We start from the raw sequence: 20906 nt of genomic DNA, 5'->3' as shown, positions 1-20906 counted from the left end.
ACTCACCATCATCATCACCAACGTATCAACATTGAGAGAGTAGCAACATGTTCAGGTTACATGTTAAAATGCTTTTGATAACATGGTAATATTCATGATGATGATCAACTCACACTCATTATAAACTATTAGCAGAAAAGTTTTAAGTATAATGGATTCATTTTCATCATCATTGCACTGGAAAAGACTTGATGGAAAAGGAAAGACGAGAGAACCTCAATAATAATAATAATAATATTACATGAGAGATGAAACAACAAACCCCTTTTTTTCACCATGAAGATAACTCATGAGTTGGATGAAACAATTTATTTGAAATGAAGCAAATTAGAAGGAAAAAAAAAATTCTTGATTAAACCAACACTCATTCAATTAGCATTATTAACATTGTTTCAAGTTTTAGGTTTACGGTGAGATTTTTTTTTCCTTACAATTCAGTTTATCATGGTAATCATGATAACAATCATCAACATTTTAATGATAAATTAATAGGGGAAAAAGGGTTGACAATTAATTCAAGTTGCTTAATTAGAAAGTTGGAAATCTATTAATGATACTTTCAGGATCATCATGGTAAAGTTATTCCTCTGGGTATTAAGGAAATGATATAAGTATCATCATCATCATCATCGTCATCGTCATCATCATTATCATGGAAGAAAAAAATTCATAAAGCACAAAAAGTAAGAGTAACCAAAAATTTCACACATTCTTAGTTTCCATCTCTCTATTCATGGTGGGTTTTTTTTTCTTGTTACCACCACACAACTGAGCAAACTTGAAGTTTCTTATTTTCTGGCACAGAGTGAAAACTGAATTACTTTAACCCAATTTATCATGATAACCAATAATACATGATATTTGTTTCTTAACAGTCAACATATAATAGTAGAAATTGATTGAGTTTATAAACCAGAATCTTTGAAACATTTATCAGAACTTTTTTTCCTCTTTTTCGTCTTCCTTTCATCATCGTCATCATCCATCCTTTACAGATAAATTGTTTGAAAGATATCAATAATGATAATAAAGTATTATTATTATTCATTATATTAAACATATAATAGGGAAAAAGAAACGGGATGAAATGTTGATAAAATACAATAAATACACAAGAAAAAAAGATGGAGAAAAATAAAAGTCAAATTTTGATGTTTTTGCAAATGAAGTGCAATTAGAATAATGTTGACAATTACATAACAACAATAACAATCATGATGATGATGAAACCATGAAGAAAGAGAGAGAGAGAGAGAGAGAGAGAGAGAGAGAGAGAGAGAGAGAGAGAGAACTGGAATTCAGAGTTTCTCAGAACTTTTGTCTCCTTTCTTCAATCAAATCTTCAGATTATTATATCTGATTGAGGATGAGAGTTGATATGTAGAAGAAAAGAAAATGAAAAGGATGCTCAAGAAAAGATATTGAGACAGGGGAAGAATGAGAATCAACAATGTTACAATAATGTCCAATTCAAGCTTAATGATCAACGGGTTAATAAAAATAACTGATTGACCTTTTTTTTTTTGATGGTTAATAGTTCTGGCTGAATCAATTTGCAGAGTAATCATTAATGAATAAAGGTAATTAGTAGCAAAAGAGGGAAAGAAAACAAGGCAATTGCATGATTGCAAATTACAATTTACAATAAACAATTAACCATTTCAATCTGTAATCGTGAAAGTGTTTTCTTCTTCATGTTATCAAAATGCTTTGAGAGATTTGCAAAGTCTATTGCGATTATTGAAAAGAGCAAAAAGAAATAATAAACTTGAAACTTTTTTCTCTCTATCATCATCCTCATCCATTTTGAAGTACTTGTATTAACTACTTATACTTAAAGAGGTAGATGATGATGATGATGATGATGAATCAAAAGGTAATCAACCAAAAAGAATAGAAAATAAATCATAAAAAATTGCTGAATTAAATGATAACAAGAAATGAGAAATAATAATAAATAAAGAGACGAGGTTAGTGTTTCGATTAAATCGATTCTGATGTTACAAGGAAGACAAGTTATTATATTTTTCAACGTATCTTCATGAGAGAGTGAGAAGATGATAAGGTAAACTCATGGTGAAAAAAACGAGACAAACCAGTTAGATTGAATAAGAATGAGCCTGAAGAAGAGAAAAAAACATGATGAAGGTAAAGAGAAAATGATGTTTGTCCATATTGAGTAAAAATACAGAGGAGGGAATCTATTACAGCGAAAAAACTAATTGATTTAAATAAGTAAATGATGATTTGGTTACGAAGAGAAGAAAAAAAAAACTCGTTTCAATAAAAAAGAATTGATAACAAAGTAGTAGAAACTATCAATTTTGTTTCGTTCCAACGAATGATCATTGAAACGAACGGATAAAAAAAGAAGAAAAAAATAGTAAACAAGAGAGAGAAAAAAAAGAAAACCAGAAAACCAGATTATCTTTAATCACTACTCACACTTTCACAATCAACATCATTAACGATCATCAATGTTTATATCAGAATAGAAAAGTGTTACATTTAAATGAACAATTAAAGGTAATGTTTAAATTGTAATTTTCACCTTCCACCAAACTCCCTTCATCCCCATGGTACCAGTAAAAAAATCATCTAAGTTTTCATGGTGAGTCTCTCTCCCTCTTTCTCTCTCACACACACAACTCTCACTAACTATTGATTTTCAGGTGTAATAGTTTTTCATCATCATTATGATTACAAACATATTGTAACTTTACTACTTTCATTATTAGAGTAATGGTAATGACTATTCAATATATGGATGTTCAATATATATATTTTGTTTTTCTTGTTTCCTATTCATCATTTAATACATGTATCAACGTACACACAAATTGATAGTAATTAATTGTATCAATTTTAAATGAACTTCATTGTGGAAATGTTTCATTGTAAGAATTATTTTCTATCATCAAAGAAGGGAAAATGTTGTGTAATAGACAGAAAAAGATACAATGAGTGTTTATCATGATTGAATAAGCCACGAAAATTGTTATGTAGAAAATGTAAAGATGAAGATAAGGTGAAGAAAAAGATGATCAAGAGAAAAATGCTCAATAATATATATTATTAGGGGAAGAGAGAGGAATCTAAATGAGTCCATGAAAGTAAAAAGAGGATTGAGAGAGAGAGAGTGTGTGTGTGTGATAAAAGAAAACAGGTAACAAAAAGGTTGGTAGGGAGGAGGCAGAAATGGGAAGGGAGGGTAAGATGAAGAACGAGATGATGATAACAAAGAAAAAGAATGAGGCAAAAATAGGAGGAAATGTGAATAGAAAAGTCAGAACGATGTTGAGAAGGAAACAGAAGGGAGTTTAAAAATGGATCGATTTGAGGCTCTACTTGAACTGCTGGTGAAGTCAAGAAGCAGCAGTAACATTAATACTAGTACTTATGGAGAGAGAAATAAATTAGGGAGATAAAGATGAGAAGAGAGAGAGAGAGAACCATGAAAAAGTAAAATCAATAGGATCAACAAATGACTTTTTATTATTTCTATTATTCTGGATTATTTTAAGTGACAGAATGAGAGGGAGAGGGGGAGAGATGAATAAATTTTCTATTCACGTTTATACACATAAAACGAATACCCAATAATTTAGATTCTTTATCATTCTCTGAACATTGTTCATTTGTTTGCTTGTCAGACACTTCTACTCACTATTAATATCATCAATGTTCATATCAAAGTCAAATTTAATATTCAATTGAATTAGATAAGGTTTGTGAGGAGGATAAGGTGGAGGAGGTTAGAAGAGGAGGAGAAGGAAATAAAGGAGAGAGAAGAGAAAAAATAATCTTCTCTCTCTCTCTCAATCTTCCAATGTAATATACAAGGTTAACTGAAAATAATTCACTTGCCTTATTTTGAGATGGTGAATTTTTCATCATAACCGAACCCGTTTTTGAATCATCATTGGTTGTAGTTGTTGCGATAGCGGCATCGGTGGTATTTTCAATGATATTGGTACCATCAATATCGTAAAATTGTTGGTTTACCTCTTTCTTTATATTAATCTGTAAATGATCAGTTGGTTTACAATCAATATTGTCACTGTTTTCACCTAAAGCACAATCACTGCTCATCTCCATTGATGATCGTCCATTTCCATTAACTGATAGACGACGACTACGTCGATTGACACGAGTTAAAGTAACGGGTGATTCTTGTTGTTGTTGTTGTTGATTTGGAGTGTTAGATGAAACAGCGAAACCAGAACCAGTGTTGTTATTACCAGACACAGATTTAGCACTTCGATCGTTTCCTTTTCTTCTAGAATTTGTACCATTTCCGTTAATCTCTTTCATGAGAGATTTTTTTACTTGAGCACTTGATTGTGTAGTTATCTCACTTCGTTTACTTTTACTCTGATAATTATTGGGTAATATTATCCTAGAATTTAAATTATTAGGATTAAATTTAACATCTTCTTGATTTAATGGTAATAATGTTGATAAAGATCCTGGTGTTGTTGGTGTAGGAGGTGCTGGTGCAGAAGATGATATCAATGCAATTGCTGCGACCGATGTTTTATCAACAAGATCGTAATTAATGAGATATTTTCCTAATTCTTGCAGATTGGTGAAACTTTTTTCTAAAATTCCTTCAGCCCAATCCAATATCAACCGTGTAGCCGCATTTTGAACAATATCAGGGGAAATTACATTTTGTTGCTGTCTACCAAATATACCATTAGTTATGCCATTAGTATTATCAGAATTAATATTAAAGCTATTGATTCCTACACAACCATCACCAGCTCTTAAGGCTTCTGTTGACAAAGATGGATCTGAAGATGAATCTTCTTCAATTGATTTGTTAATCCGCCTATCATCACCATTCGTGTTACCATTATTATTATTATTATTATTATTATTCAATGAGGTACTTGTGTTTAAGAGATCAGGTAAACAGGGTGCAGGTAGAGTTAATCTCTTTCTTAAGCCACTGTAACAATATTTCGAGTTGCCCCTTTGGCCCAATCTTCGAGGTTTAACTCCAGGGAAGACATGTTTCATTGCTTTACCAAAATCAGCCACACAAAGAGGTTCAAAGCTATTGGTTTGACAGAAGCAACGATATTCATCGTAAACCTCATGCTTTGGTAGTGAGACTGTTGGATCTTCCTCTAGATGACTTTGTATCCAGGTATAAGTTTGGGCCACTTCAACGTCCGCCTTCTTGCCGAATGGGTTTCCAGGTCCTTTGCTGTAATGGAAAAAGAAAAAAAATTTAACATCATGAAAAGGATTTATAATAGAAAGAGAAAGAGAGAGAGAGAAGTGATTAGATTTCAAAACACGATGAGAGAGAGAGAGAGAGAGAGAAAGAAAGAGGCTTGTGTAAATACGTTTACTCAACAACAATGATAAAGTAATCAGGTAAAGAGAGAAAGAGAAAAAGAAAGAGAAATGAAAGTCAGGAACACAGAAAATGAAAAGATTGATTGACAATCCTGCAAACATCAAACAATCAAAAGTGATTACGTGATAGGTGTTTACGAAAGGTACGGCTTATATAATAATCTATATTTTTTGTCTTAAATATGGAAGAGAGAATATAAGTCACCCTCATTATTACTTGTTCTATTCTCTCTTTGTGTTTTTTTGCTCTTCTCTCAAAGAGAGAGAGAGAGAGAAAGAGTTGCACGATAAAGAAGAGATTGCATTTTATTGCAATCAACAGATCGATATGATGATGGTCTGAGTTTTCTGATGTATACAATGTTCATCACGACGAAAAGCCATCATAAAAAACTTACTGTTTAAGAGGATCATTTGCAGGCGAACCACTGGGCAGTTGAATATAGAGCAACAACTTCTCGATGTCATTAAATTGGTTTATCTCATTCTATGGAAAAGAGAAAAGAAGAAGAAAAAAACATCAGAAAAATGCAATGAGAAGGAAAAAACGAAAGAGAGAATTGAAGATTTTGTGAGAGTATAGATGAAGGCAAAAAAAAGGAGATTATGATGATGATGATAAGATGAAGTGAAGAGCTAAGTTCGGTTGGAAAAAGCCAAGGTTAATTATCATCATAATCATTATCATCATCATTAATATTACAGTTAATTATGAAAACCTTCACATAGGGCAAAGGGTCAATTTATCTCATTGTGTATCTTTTATATAAAGTGTATGGAGTATTATGGATATGTGATTAAGGAGAAAGATATACAAAAGAAAGGGTTAAGAGTGACCCAGTCATTGGAATAGAAAAATAAATTGCTTAAGATGAGAGGCTAATTAAGATTCTCAAAGAAATTGAGAAATAGAAACGTCGACGTGAACGACAATCAAGTTTTGGGTTACACAGGGAAAGAGAGAGAGAGAGAAAGAGAAAGAGAAAAGAATACCAGAAAAATAGACAAGAAAGAGATTGAAGAAGAACCAGAATGAAGAGGGAAAAGTAGAAGAGAAAAAAAAAAGAAAACAAAGAACAAAAGAGAAAGAGAAAAGAAAGAGAAAAACATAAGATCGAAAAGTGTTAACCAGGGAAAGAGATACAATAATTGGTTATGGGTAAATGGATATAAAATATGATTATTGAAATGGCGATGATGAGGCAAACAATTGTTACAATGTTGATGTTGATGGAGAAGAGAATAGAACATTAAAAAAAATGGAGAATAGAATAAATTGACTTACGATTAAATGTGCTATCTTTTGTTTCACTTTTTCATTGGAAAGAGAATAAGAGAAAGGCAAAGACATAATGGAATAGAACAACAATGCAAATGAGACATAGAAATTATGTTGAGAAATTAAAGAGAAGGATTTTAGATGAATTTGCTTATATAATTGTAATTATTTATAGATAATTATTATTGGTGATGTATTGATTTTCCGCAGAGTAGTTGATGATTGTTGGTAAATTGATGTTCCTGTTACGAGAGGTTGTTGTTGGTGATCAAATGAAGGTGGTTGTGTGTGTGTGTTGTTGTTGTTGTTGAGAGATGTCAATGGTTTTGTTTGGTGTTTTAACAAGATGATGACGATGGACAAATGTGGTTGTTTTATTGACAAGAAGAAGTAACAATTATCATCCTTATTTTTTGTTTCTTCTCAAAGAAAATAAAGATGATCAGGAGAATGGAAAAAGATAATTAGTAAGATATGAAGAAGAGATTTTTCTTGTTGTTGTTGTTGTTCACACTGACGATGGATTATGATGATGATGATGATGAAAGAAAAGGGAGAAAACCAGTGTGACTATGAGAGAGATGAGGAGTTGAAGATGTTGAACAAAGAGAAAGAGAAAAACTAAGAAGAAAAAGGGTTAGGTATACATGTAATGGAGAAAAACAGTAAGAGAAAAAAAAAAAAAAGAAAAGAAGACAGAGAAAAAAAAGAGAAAATAGAAAACACAGAAAATGGTGTAAGATGATTTGAGGAAGAATAAAAGATTTTGATGAGGAAATTGGAAATTAACCTGATTGAGGTGATTGTTATGGGATAGAAGATGGTAAACAATTAATTAGACTAAATAATATTAAATAATAAAAAAACTAATAACTGTAATTGTAACAATTAATTCATTTTCTATCAGTTTTTAACGATGTTCACCTCACAATGTGACAACTCCATCTATTAGATTGTATTAAATAGTGTTGCGCTGATACTTTTTTAACGAGTAATATTATCGATACTTTCGTTTTCAATATTACTCGATACTTTTGTGAACGGTATCGAGTACTTTTTCCAGGCACTGAAAGTGAATTTTGACTCAGAAAATGAAAATTGAGAATATGAAATTTCACCAAATAGAATCAGAAAAATCAAAATATAGCAATACTGTTCAATACCCACGGTATTGTTGATACTTTCGATATTTTTCAATATTAAGTATTGAAAATATTATCGATACTTTGTTTAACAATACCGATACGTTCAATCAATACTTTCTATCGGTATCGCGCAACACTAGTATTAAATTGTAACATTAAGAAACCCGAGTGAGTCGATTTGTCTCCCGTCGAATCGACTGTGGCTCCATCTCTTGGAGTTTCCATCAACTATTTTTCTCATTTAAATTAAAAAAAAATTTTCTCAAATCTAATCAACCAATAGATTATTAATTTATCTGATTAATTGTTTGGGTTTTAATTGTTAATGTTTTTTTTTCTGGTTATTTCTGGTTCTTCTGAATTGTTTATCTATTTTATTGATTTATTTTCATTTTCATTTTTATTTTTTTTATCTCTCTCGTTATGTTAACTTTTTTTTTCATTGCTCTTAATTGTTGTTTGATATTATTGTCATTAAAATGATTGTGATTAAATTGTTATCATTAGAAATGGTTAGAAGTGTTAATCAGATTAGTTAGAAAGAGAAACAAACTGATTTCTCTTCATTAATCAGTTAATTGTGCTTTCTGATAATTTAATTGTTTCCCGTTTCAAGTTAATCGTTATCATCTGATTACAGTTAAATTGTAATCAACATTTAGATAATTGTCATTTTGTCCTTAATTATGTAGCTTTAAATCATCAAAGGTCATTGATTATAATTTAATTTATATTATTGTAAAGATACAAATTATTGATATGAGTTAATTTTTCACAATCAATTATGAAACAACAACAATTAGATTAATATTAAAATTCATCAACCTTTCATTTACTCTAAATCCAGTTAATCGCTAATTATTAATATTAATTGTTGGTTGGAAAAACTAATCAATGGTTAAAGTCTATTCTAATTAGATACAATCAACCCAAGTTGTATTTATTGTTGATTAGATTTTCAAGTTGATTTTTAAGCTCGAAGAGTTAATTGTGATTAGATTAGATCTCAAAAGTAAGAATTAACATTTAATTACCTTTTATATCATTTCTTATATTGGACTAATTGTCAAATTAACTTTGATTAAATGATTCACTCTCACTGATCAATCGTTAATTGTTCATATTGGTAATTGATTGAAATGTTATCATTGCGGTTTTTGTGCTCAATAGAAATGTCATTTTAATTGTGATTAATAATCAGTTAATTGTGAAATACTTTTCCATTTTAATTGCTACAATTTTTTTTTCAGTTTCATCATCTCCTTAATTGTTATTGTTTGTTGTTATCTTTAGGTTTGATTGTCAAGAGGAATTAGAAACTCTTGTTTAATCAGTTAACATAAACACAATTAACTTTATCATTGAAACTATTTTATAATCATATCATAATCTGTTAATCAATTTAAGTTGATTGTAAAAATAGTATCTAAATTGCTTGAAACTTGAGATGAAAATTTTGTTTTGATGGTTAAAATTTTCAACAATTAAATTGATTGTTGCTGAAAGACGTTCAATTAGCATGTTGTTAATAGATGATTTATAAATTATTGGTAATATTTAGCTAATCATTGATCAGATTTTAATGATTAGTCAACAATAATAAGAGTTAATCACACACTTCATGCGTTTGATCAAATTAACAATCAATTAATTTGCATGTTATGAAAACAAAAGACAAACATGAAATAATCACGGGAAAAGTTAATTGTTGAAACAATTGATGAGTTGGTTAATTAGGCAACAAGTTTTCTTGATTAGAAAATGGTCAATTAGATTATTAGAATGATGTTTTTAATCACGGTTAAAGTATTGATTATAATCGTGAAAAAATTAATTCCAACCTTTGTGATTACAATGATTAAAGATTTGATTGCTTAGGATTTTTTTTTGCTTTTTTCTCACTGTCAATATTAAAGAAAATTTGATGTAATTAATTTCGTCTCTTAATTAGCTGTTTTAGCATCGGCTGATGGTGATTTAATTGCTCCACTTTTGTTTGATTGTTTGAATAAAACTTTGCCCGACATCAAACCCTCTTCGATTTTGATCAATTTAAGTGTTATCCTGGGACCAATTTCTGTTAATCTGTTAAAAAATCAATCGAAAAGTAGAAATTAAGTAAATAAATCAACAAATTGACAATTTAAGAAACAATTACCTGATGGCACTTTTCTCGTTTACTAAATTTCCCGGTTTAATTGAACTTTCGGTTAATTTAATATGTCGATCAGTTTCCACTTCGTCAAGACCTTCACCTTCCGATTCACTTAGACCCAAATCACGATTGAAAAAATCTTCGACTGATAACAATTTACCCAAATTCGGTAATTTTTTACCACAGACCAATTTTTTCACAGGTTTAGAAATTCCCACTGGTTTAAGGCTCACAGAATAATGTCTAAATTCAAGGGAATTTTCTTCTTTGTTGTAATTGATTAGTACAACTCTTTTAAGTTGACCCACTCGAACCGTGTTAATATCGATACTTGGGAAAAGGTTTTGAAACATTGAACGCATTAATTTACACTTGAGATCACTTTCATCGGCCAATCCATTCATTACAATAATCGGCGGATTCATATGAGCTTTGGGTTGAATTACTGGTTTTCTAAGGCTTGAGACAACATCTTTTACCAGAGCAAATGAAGATATCTTGAAAACTAAGGTTGGTCCTCGAGGAAGTCGAGCAAATCGTAGGTACATTGCTTTCTTGGTTCGAGTGAAGATCAATAAATGGGTGACATGGAATATAGAAGCGACAGCGACAAAATCTTTGACCACGTTCTTTTTTCGAACCTTTAAATTAGCGGCTGTAAATGGTTCCAATACTTTCCTAAGATCCAACATCAATGATTGACCTGATTTACCAATTTTACCTCGTTTAATAACAAATGAGTGAGGTGCACTTTTCAATTCCTCTGGTTCAGGCACATCAGCACCACTTGGCTAAGAAAAAGATAAGCAAAACAACAAAAATATAATTAGAATCACAATTAAAGATTGAAAATCCATAAGAATCCAAACACATCAACAAAACACAAAAATCTTACCTTTTTTTTCTTATGTTTCATATTGTAATATTAATCTTCGAATCTCAGTTAAAAAAGTACCAACACAATGATGATCTAGAAATCAAAACAAAACAAAAAAATCATCAATTAATCAATAAAACAATCAACAATTAAGAGACAATTTAACAAAGAAACAACAACAGCATAAATGAACACATTTCCAAGTTTCTTCTTAAACCCAACCATTTAAAACCAATACAAACCTCGATTGAAAACAGAAATTAACCAACACGTAACTAAAGATGATTAGAATAAAATCAATTAACTAGATTAAAAAACCAAAACAATTAATTTAACGAAAAATCAACAATTAATTTCCAATTGAATTTAAAAACATGGAGACAAACACATGGTAAGAAATAGGGTCGATTATAAATCAAATTCTGCAAACAGAATTCAGAATTTGTCTTGAAAAGTGTAACGTTAATTGTTTTTTTTCCCTATTAATTGTTTGATTGTAAATTGTTTCTAATTGGTGTCAATTTATTTTCCAATTAATGAGGTAAGTTCGAGGTTAAATTTAAATTTGGTTAATGATTTAGGTGTAATTGTGATTAAGAAACACAAGTAAACAAAAGGTTTTAAATTAGACTCTAAATAACAATAACCTTGATCTTCATTTCCAATGTTATTATGTTAATTGTTGTTACTATTTAACTTTTACGTGTTACTGGTGGTGATTGTATGTTTCCATTTCAATAATTAACCTTCACAATTAAGAGTAGAGTTAATTGTCCGAATGTAAATTATTCAAATAAAGCGCAGTAATAGTAATCAACTGTCTTGCTCAATTAGAAAAATCAATTTACTCTTTGATTTTGATCAACCTTCTCACTTTCTCTCTCTCTCCTTGTATTTTAATAACAATTTAATTCTTACCTTTTTCATTCTCATTCCATTACAGATTCTTCAACGTTTCTCGACAAGTTAATTTAATTTCCCTGGTTGAGACCAATTGATTAGCTGATCAATTTCCATCTTGAGAAATTATTCTCTCATCAAGAGTAAATTCTATTCTCTTCTGTGTTGTTTACTTTGAATTCGTTGTTTTATCTCCTTAGGATTCTATTCTATTTTTTTTCTCTTCTTCTTCTCTAATTGTCTAATCCAATTGAATCATCATGCCTGGAGATGTTCATGGTTGGGATAAATTCTCAACAAGTCAACTCGTAATCTCTGGTCCTCATCAAAAGATCAAGGTTGAAGCTAAGCCAAGCTCAAAATTATCCACCAATAAACATTTTGCTGAGATGAGAAAATTTCATTCTGAAAAAGGACATCGATTGGTACTTCGTAAATTGTTTGATAAAGATCCTGAACGATTCAAGAAATACAGGTAAGTTAATTGATGTTTAAAAAGTCAACTTAAAGGGCAAATTGAAGGTTAATCAAATTGCTACAAACTTTCATATCTCCAAAAGTGTCATTACCTTTTCGCATATAATATCTTAACATCTTTACTTATAATCAATTTGATTATGTAAAGTTAACACTCTGTTGATTGTATAATCCATTAGATTTAATCTGCCATTCAAATTGTCTTGTCATGCAAATAAATCATGAGAGAATCAAATGGCTCATTAAGACAGAATATCTTATTTCCTTGTTTGTTTTGTTTTCTATTCTTTTAATAAAATCTATTTTTTTCCTTTTCAGTATTACTCTTGAATCTAAAGGCAATGGAACCATTTTATACGATTACTCTAAGAACCTTATCGATGACGAAGTAATGACTTTACTGATTAATCTGGTACGTTTTTGGTCAATCAGAATAATTAACTAATCATTTGATTGGATTTCCATTGAATCCTTGACTTGTTGCTCCGAGAATCATTTGTATCTTCAGTGTTCACTGGATTGATTTGCAATTTCAATTGTATTAGTTTCGTTGCTAATTGTTAGTATCTTAATTTACTGATTTCGATTGTTGAAATCCAATCAGTTGAATATAAATTGACAACAAGAAAGGTTGAATGAAGGGCAATCAATCAATCAATCAATCAATTTATGATCGGTTGTTTTATTTAGTTTTTTCCAAGCGATTTACTATTGTAATTTAATATTTTCTTTATCTTAATTGTTATTGCAAATTGTTAATTAACAGGCAAAAAGTGTTAATCTTGAAGGAGAAAGAGATAAAATGTTCAATGGAGAGAAGATTAACTTCACCGAGAATCGACCTGTTCTTCATATTGCTCTACGAAATCGTAGCAATAAACCAATTATCGTTGATGGAAAGGATGTAATGCCGGATGTTAATCGAGTTCTTGATCAGATGAAATCGTTTACTGAATCACTGATTTCCGGTAAATGGGTTGGATTTTCTGGTAAAAAAATTACCGATGTTGTCAACATTGGAATTGGAGGTTCAGACTTGGGTCCATTGATGGTAACCGAGGCATTGAAAGCTTATCAAGTTGGGCCCAATGTCCACTTCGTGTCCAACATCGATGGAACTCATTTGGCCACAACCTTGGCGAAACTAAATCCTGAGACAACATTGTTCATCATTGCATCTAAAACTTTCACCACCCAGGAAACAATTACTAATGCGACCTCAGCTCGAGAATGGTTTTTGGGAGCGGCCAATAGTGACATGAGCGCTGTTGCTAAACATTTCGTTGCTCTTTCAACGAACACAGTAAAAGTAAAAGAATTTGGAATTGCTGAATCTTCAATGTTTGAATTTTGGAATTGGGTTGGTGGTCGATACTCACTGTGGTCAGCAATTGGTCTCTCAATTGCTTGTCACCTTGGTTTCAATAATTTCGTCAAACTATTGGAAGGAGCTCATTTTATCGATCAACATTTCAAAACTGCTCCATTAGAACACAATCTTCCCGTAATTATGGCTGTTCTGGGTAAATAAGTTAACCTCATTAATTAAGTTCTTACAAATTTTTCCACAATCAAATGATATTCATCCAAATCAATCTGTTTTCTATTGATTATTGCATTGATTTATTACTAATTTATTTTTTTATGATTATTTTTGGTTCTGTAGGTGTTTGGTACATTAATTGTTATGGTTCTGAGACCAATGCGATTTTACCTTACGATCAATATCTTCATCGATTCGCTGCCTATTTCCAACAAGGCGACATGGAATCAAATGGTAAATATGTTACCAAGGATGGAACCAAGGTAGATTATGCCACCGGGCCAATTGTTTGGGGTGAACCAGGAACCAATGGTCAACATGCTTTCTATCAACTTATTCATCAAGGAACTCGATTGATTCCTTGTGATTTCATTGCTCCAGCTCAAAGTTTAAATCCTATTCGAAACAGTTTACATCATAAAATTTTACTTGCCAACTTTTTCGCTCAAACTGAAGCTTTGATGAAGGGAAGGAAAAGAGAGGAAACGGAAAAGGCAATGAAAGCACAAGGCGTTGATACCAATGCATTGGGAAAAATTCTTGACCACAAGACATTTGAAGGAAATCGACCAACATCATCAATTATGGTCGATAAAATGACCCCATTCACGTTGGGATCATTGATTGCTCTTTACGAACACAAAATCTTTGTTCAAGGAATCATTTGGAATATCAATTCATTTGATCAATGGGGAGTCGAGTTGGGCAAAGAATTGGCTAAGTCAATTGAGCCCGAACTTAATGACAACAATCAAGTAACTAGTCATGATTCGTCAACAAATGGATTGATTAACTTTTACAAAAAGATGAGAGGTTAAAGGAACAATTCAATTGTAAACAATTGTGATTTATTGGACAACTTACTATTGAAATGATATAATTTAATTACATTTCTGTACTTGTTAATTAACTCCAATCAATTCATCTCTTTGCCTTTATTGAGAAACAAAAAACTGAAAACACGAATCAACTTTAGATTTTATCAAAAGCTTTTTTGAGCTTCTGTTATTCCAATATTACTTACAATTTAACAATCAAAAATTTAAATTTTTAATTTTCAATCTTTAGTTGTTTCTATGGCAAGGAAAGAGAAACTAAAAGTTGCTGTTGATTAATTCAAAATTTATTATTTACATCTTACCTTCGTTCGGATTGTCATTTAGTTTATTGTAACCAATCAATTTTAACTACAAATTGTAATAGTTTTTGATTCTCTTTTGTCTAAAAATAAATGATTAGTTACAGATATGATTTAAGTTATAAAGTGTTTCACTTTATTCGTTGGTAACTGATTAGATTATCTTACATCGTAGACATTAAATTATCTTGGATAGATGGCCATCTCCAATTTAAGGTAATCTGATCAGTTACCAACGAATTAAGTGAAACACACTTTATTGACGAAGTCCAATTCATTAATTGACATTTGAATTTGAGATGGGCGATTATATCAAAATCATTGATTATTTTTTCTTGTTCTCGACATCGATTTTGAAATCTGGTCATCGATTATTTCTCGAACTCGGGAAATTGTTTATTGCTCTTAATTTCTCTGGACCAGTTCTTAATCAGTGGCACTTAAAGGATGTTCAAATTAAAACTTATAATTATCTCTGTTAAGATAATGAAAAAATCAAGAATAAATGAAACGTAATCATCAAATTATCATTGTTAGGCTCGTGTTCACCAACCGTAATTAAAAACAGTAATCAAATAATCCTGAGATCAGACCGATTCCGAGTTTCACCAAGCCCGATTAGTTTATTGCCGATTCTTTAATTTTAAGTTCAAATCAAGTTGAAATCAAATCAATTAAATATTAATTTAATTAGGAAATTGTCCCTAAAAAGGCGTGTTTTTGACTTTTTGCCGTTTTTATCCTAATTTTTAATTAATTTTTTTAACCAACCGATTATCAAACACAACAACGGTCAAAATAATAAAAACATATTTTTCTTTAGACAAAAGCGGTTAATTTGAAGGGGATAAATTAATTAATTGTTTATGGAAAGACTTGCAATTAATTATAGGTAATAGTAAGAGACCTTTTGATTCCGCAATAGATAATGATTCAGACGAGTCATCTGGTGATGAGTCAGATGATTCTTCAAGGGGTGCTCCAAAGCACAAAATTCCGTAGTACATGAGAGGTGACATTTCGGACATGTTCGTTGCTGACATTCCGAATGACAATAGATTAGTGATGTTGAACACCATTTATAAACATGCTTCGTTCAAATTTGTTAAGTTTAAAAAGTTTCCGCCGATCAAGACTCTTTATGAAGATCCGCTTTCTAAAAGAAAGGTCATTAAGGTAAAAGTTTCTCTTGGCATAGATGATGTTTACATAAGATTCTTTCAGAGCATAATTACCCCAGAACAGCTTTACCCTGATTACGCAAACGTGAAAATGAATACAAACTTTAACACTATTAGAGAAGTCAAAATAGAATTACATAAGCATAAGCAAGTAAAATCAAGAGAAGTTCGATGCTACTATTTTTTGGGATGAAAGCCAAGAGAGCTATGGAAATAGTTGAAGATGAAAAAATCAATTTTTTCTTCTACGCACAGCAGCTCAAAATACCAAATAGTCCAACTTATCTATGGAACGTCATCAAGATATATAAAACTGTTAATGAATACATTGACAACGCATGATTTGGATTGGTAAGTTTAGGATGCTATTTGTCCTAAATTTCTCTATTATTGTGATATCGAAAACTTTATGACAGATTAAAGAGCAAATCAAAGTGACGAAATTTCACAATTCAGGTGCTTGTAAAATTATTTGGAAATATTATTGATATGATTGCTTATCTTATATCGGCTTTAAAGCTACTTGAGACATAATAATAGCTATAAAAGGTAATCCTGGTGTGATCAATTGTCATATTAAAATATCAAGGTCATTCAAGTCATTGTTGAAAGAAAGCGTTTCAAGGTCATCTGAAGGTAATTCAACAAAAAAGATTTGGTTTAATTCGAGATTCATCAAATTTAATTGTTTGGCAAGTTTCTTGAAATTGATTTTCGATCTAGGATTGATGATTAAACCTCCGGATGTAATGGACAAAATTTAGCTGATTATCTTTTGTTAATTTCCAAAGATATTAATTGTTTTCTTTTTCTAATAGAAAATGAGAATAAAAGAGGAAGATTCTTTACCAATCACGAATGAGGAAAAATTGATCAACAAAACTCAGGAGTTGAGGCAAAGTTATCAAAAGAAAAATTATTTATAATAATTATAATATTTTTTTTTGTCCAATTACCTTCAGATGACCTTGAAACGCTTTCTTTCAACAATGACTTGAATGACCTTGATCTTAATCTTGATTTAATGCTTGTTAAGATGCTTTGTTATGTGTACCTAAAATATGTTTACAGCAAAAACAAGCATTTCTTGACCAAAAATCAATATTTTAGATATTTTAAGGTTTTCGGGACTAAAGGTCCACTTTTCACCTACGATATTGGTGGTGTTTTAAATCATTTTAAATGCTAGATTAGATCATTGTTAACAAGTACACATGCCAATTAGCACTGTCCGCCTCATGGTTGAAGAAAAATTATTAATAATAATATCTTTTTTGTTGAATTACCTTCAGATGACCTTGAAACGCTTTCTTTCAACAATGACTTGAATGACCTTGATATTTTAATATGACAATTGATCACACCAAGATTACCTTTTATAGCTATTATTATGTCTCAAGTAGCTTTAAAGCTGTTATAAGATAAGCAATCATATCAATAATATTTCCCAATAATTTTACAAGCACCTAAATTGTGAAATTTCGTCACTTTGATTTGCTCTTTAAGCTATCATAAAGTTTTCGATATCACAATAACAAATAATTTAGGACAGATAGAATCCTAAACTTACCATCAAATCATGCGTTGTCAATGTATTCATTAACAGTTTTATATATCTTGATGACGTTCCGTAGATAAGTTGGACTATTTGGTATTTTGAGTTGCTGTGCGTAGAAGAAAAAATGGATTTTTTCATCTTCAGCCATTTCCTCTCGTGGCTTTCATCCTAAAAAAATAGTAGCATCGAACTTCTCTTGATTTTACTTGCTTGAACTTTAATGTTAATAGTTTTGTTATCTTATGTAATTCTATTTTGGCTTCTCTAATAGTGTTAAAGTTTGTATTAATTTTAACGTTTGCGTAATCAGCGTAGCTGTTCTGGGGTATTATGCTTAAAGAATCTTGTGTAAACATCATCTATGCCAAGAGAAACTTTTACCTTAATGTCCTTTCTTTTAGGAAGCGGATCTCCATAAAGAGTCTTGATCGGCGGAAACTTTTTAAACTTAACAAATTTGAACGAAGCATGTTTATAAGTTTTTCTCGGTAACCATGATACATATACCGGTGTTTAGTTGTATCGAAAATGTATGTTGAAATATTGAAAATGTGAGTGTCCAATGTGATTAATCAATTAAATTCACTCAGGGCTATTAAGCTTATCTCATCTGCTTTCTCGCGTGCGATTTGTTGAATAAACTAAAATTTACTTTCAAGCGAATGCAGCAGGCGCAAGAAAATGAAAAAAGACGATTTTACGTTGATTAAAGTAATTTTATTAACCATTTCTTTAATTGTCACTCTACAAAGACATAAACAATGAAACCAATTCAACTTCAAAGTAGTAGTAGTGTTGTTTAAATTTCGCAATGTTTCGTTTAATAATCCAGAATTTTTTGGGCCTCGTCCACGTGGGATGTTCCATTTAACCGTTGACAATACTTGAGAGAAGGTCTTCGCCAACAGCCCTCTTTGAAAACGTAGCAGATTTATTATCACGATAGACAGCATTTCTAACTTGTCTGTAAGGACCAGCAATGGAGGAACTCTGAATAACGGCTGAAGCAGCTCCGATTAAGGCAACGAGAACCATGATGATTTGGAAGAAATTAAAATTCATTATGAATGAAAATTTTTACTTGAACACAAAATTTTTGAGAACTTGTTGATGAATTGATTGAAAATGATAAAAACTCACTGAGAACGGTTCCTTTTTATACCTATCACATACAGGTATTAGTTATTCAAATAATTAACATTTTTGCTGTGCAACAACTCATATATTGTTTTGCGTCATTATTATACTAAACATACTGTAGCGACAGTAACGTTTGAGCACGTGTAGTCTAGAAAAACAGACGGAGACAAAGAGAAAGAAAAGACAGCAAGAAAGAAAGAGAGCAGACACAAAAGAGAGAGAGCGTAAATATCGATATAATTTAAAATTATAATAATTTTGTAGGGTTTTTAATGCTTGTTAAGATGCTTTGTTATGTTTACCTAAAATATGTTTACAAATATTACTTAAATATGTAAATATGTTTTAATAACTTTGCCTCAACTCCTGAGTTTTGTTGATCAATTTTTCCTCATTCGTGATTGGTAAAGAATCTTCCTCTTTTATTCTCATTTTCTATTAGAAAAAGAAAACAATTAATATCTTTGGAAATTAACAAAAGATAATCAGCTAAATTTTGTCCATTACATCCGGAGGTTTAATCATCAATCCTAGATCGAAAATCAATTTCAAGAAACTTGCCAAACAATTAAATTTGATGAATCTCGAATTAAACCAAATCTTTTTTGTTGAATTACCTTCAGATGACCTTGAAACGCTTTCTTTCAACAATGACTTGAATGACCTTGATATTTTAATATGACAATTGATCACACCAAGATTACCTTTTATAGCTATTATTATGTCTCAAGTAGCTTTAAAGCTGTTATAAGATAAGCAATCATATCAATAATATTTCCCAATAATTTTACAAGCACCTAAATTGTGAAATTTCGTCACTTTGATTTGCTCTTTAAGCTATCATAAAGTTTTCGATATCACAATAACAAAGAAATTTAGGGCAAATAGAATCCTAAACTTACCAATCCAAATCATGTGTTGTCAATGTATTCATTGACAGTTTTATATATCTTGATGACGTTCCGTAGATAAGTTGGACTATTTGGTATTTTGAGTTGCTGTGTGTAGAAGAAAAAATTGATTTTTTCATCTTCAGCTATTTCCATAGCTCTCTTGGCTTTCATCCCAAAAAAAATAGTAGCATCGAACTTCTCTTGATTTTACTTGCTTGAACTGTAATGTTATCTTATGTAATTCTATTTTGACTTCTCTAATAGTGTTAAAGTTTGTATTAATTTTAACGTTTGCGTAATCAGCGTAAAGCTGTTCTGGGGGTAATTATGCTCTTAAAGAATCTTGTGTAAACATCATCTATGCCAAGAGAAACTTTTACCTTAATGTCCTTTCTTTTAGGAAGCGGATCTCCATAAAGAGTCTTGATCGGCGGAAACTTTTTAAACTTAACAAATTTGAACGAAGCATGTTTATAAGTTTTTCTCGGTAACCATGATACATATACCGTTGTTTAATTGTATCGAAAATGTATGTTGAAATATTGAAAATGTGAGTGACCAGTGTGATTAATCAATTAAATTCACTCAGGGCTATTAAGCTCATCTCATCTGCTTTCTCGCGTGCGATTTGTTTAATAAACTAAAACTTATTTTCAAGCGAATGCAGCATTTGCAAGAAAATGAAAAAAGACGATTTTCAGTTGATTAAAGTAATTTTATTAACCATTTCTTTAATTTTCACTCTACAAAGACATTAACAATGAAACCAATTCAACTTCCTCATTGAGGAAGTCAAAATAGTAGTAGTGTTGTTTAAATTTCGGAATGTTTCGTTGAATAATCCACAATTTTTTGGACCTCTTCCACGTGGGATGTTCCATTTAACCGTTGACAATACTTGAGAGAAGGTCTTCGCCAACAGCCCTCTTTGAAAACTTAGCAGATTTATTATTGATGATTGTCGATGTCAATAGAGTGAGTGAATAAACCGGATCGCCCTATTTCTTTTTGGGTCGTTGCAAACACATCTCTGAATTCATCAGTTTATTCATGTATTTTATTTTTATCCTCATCACTGACTTCACTGTCAATTTCGAGGTTCAATGATTTGCTTATATTATCAACATCAACAGTATCAAATTCACTTCCATTCATAGTCTCAGATTCACTTAAATCAGTTGCTTTGGTATCAATTTGTCTTGTTGGTTGACTATTTATATGAACTCTACCGGCTGAGCAATCAATTATAA

General features: G+C 30.8%; 3 protein-coding genes across 5 annotated transcripts in view; 1 reads left to right on the top strand and 2 right to left on the bottom strand.

Annotated features, from left to right (window-relative positions):
• Nucleotides 1-7595, bottom strand: part of LOC128385989 (uncharacterized protein DDB_G0283357-like) — a 50637-nt gene extending 43042 nt beyond the window's left edge. For both annotated transcript variants that reach the window (XM_053344936.1, XM_053344937.1), the window contains exons 1-3: nt 6656-7595; nt 5769-5857; nt 3868-5215 (exon numbers count right to left, since the gene is read on the bottom strand). In XM_053344936.1, coding sequence (XP_053200911.1) covers nt 3868-5215; nt 5769-5857; nt 6656-6721 — 1503 coding nt within the window. In that variant the 5' untranslated portion in view covers nt 6722-7595. The remainder of the gene's footprint in view (nt 1-3867; nt 5216-5768; nt 5858-6655) is intronic.
• A 1968-nt stretch (nt 7596-9563) lies between these two features.
• Nucleotides 9564-11266, bottom strand: LOC128385995 (suppressor of SWI4 1 homolog). Of its 2 annotated transcripts, XM_053344947.1 has the most exons (4): nt 11069-11266; nt 10845-10919; nt 9953-10740; nt 9564-9879 (listed from the first exon to the last, which is right to left on the bottom strand). In XM_053344947.1, the coding sequence occupies exons 2-4, from the start codon at nt 10863-10865 to the stop codon at nt 9738-9740; spliced, it is 951 nt and encodes a 316-aa protein (XP_053200922.1). In that variant the 5' UTR covers nt 10866-10919; nt 11069-11266; the 3' UTR covers nt 9564-9737. The 2 variants fall into 2 exon arrangements, with proteins under 2 accessions (XP_053200922.1, XP_053200923.1); XM_053344948.1 differs by lacking the exon at nt 11069-11266 and having other exon boundaries at nt 9953-10742; nt 10846-10919.
• Nucleotides 11218-14997, top strand: LOC128385993 (glucose-6-phosphate isomerase-like). Its single transcript, XM_053344945.1, has 5 exons — nt 11218-11367; nt 11770-12201; nt 12522-12615; nt 12970-13726; nt 13870-14997. Exons 2-5 carry the CDS (start codon nt 11987-11989, stop codon nt 14562-14564), a joined length of 1761 nt encoding a protein of 586 aa, XP_053200920.1. The 5' UTR covers nt 11218-11367; nt 11770-11986; the 3' UTR covers nt 14565-14997.
• The last annotated feature ends 5909 nt before the right edge of the window (nt 14998-20906 follow it).

Source organism: Panonychus citri, unplaced genomic scaffold (genome assembly GCF_014898815.1).
Source record: "Panonychus citri isolate SS breed McGregor unplaced genomic scaffold, ASM1489881v1 Contig00063, whole genome shotgun sequence".
Lineage (NCBI taxonomy): Eukaryota > Metazoa > Arthropoda > Arachnida > Trombidiformes > Tetranychidae > Panonychus > Panonychus citri.
The sequence above is the reverse complement of the archived record's forward strand: the minus strand, read 5'-3'. Positions and strand labels throughout refer to the sequence as shown.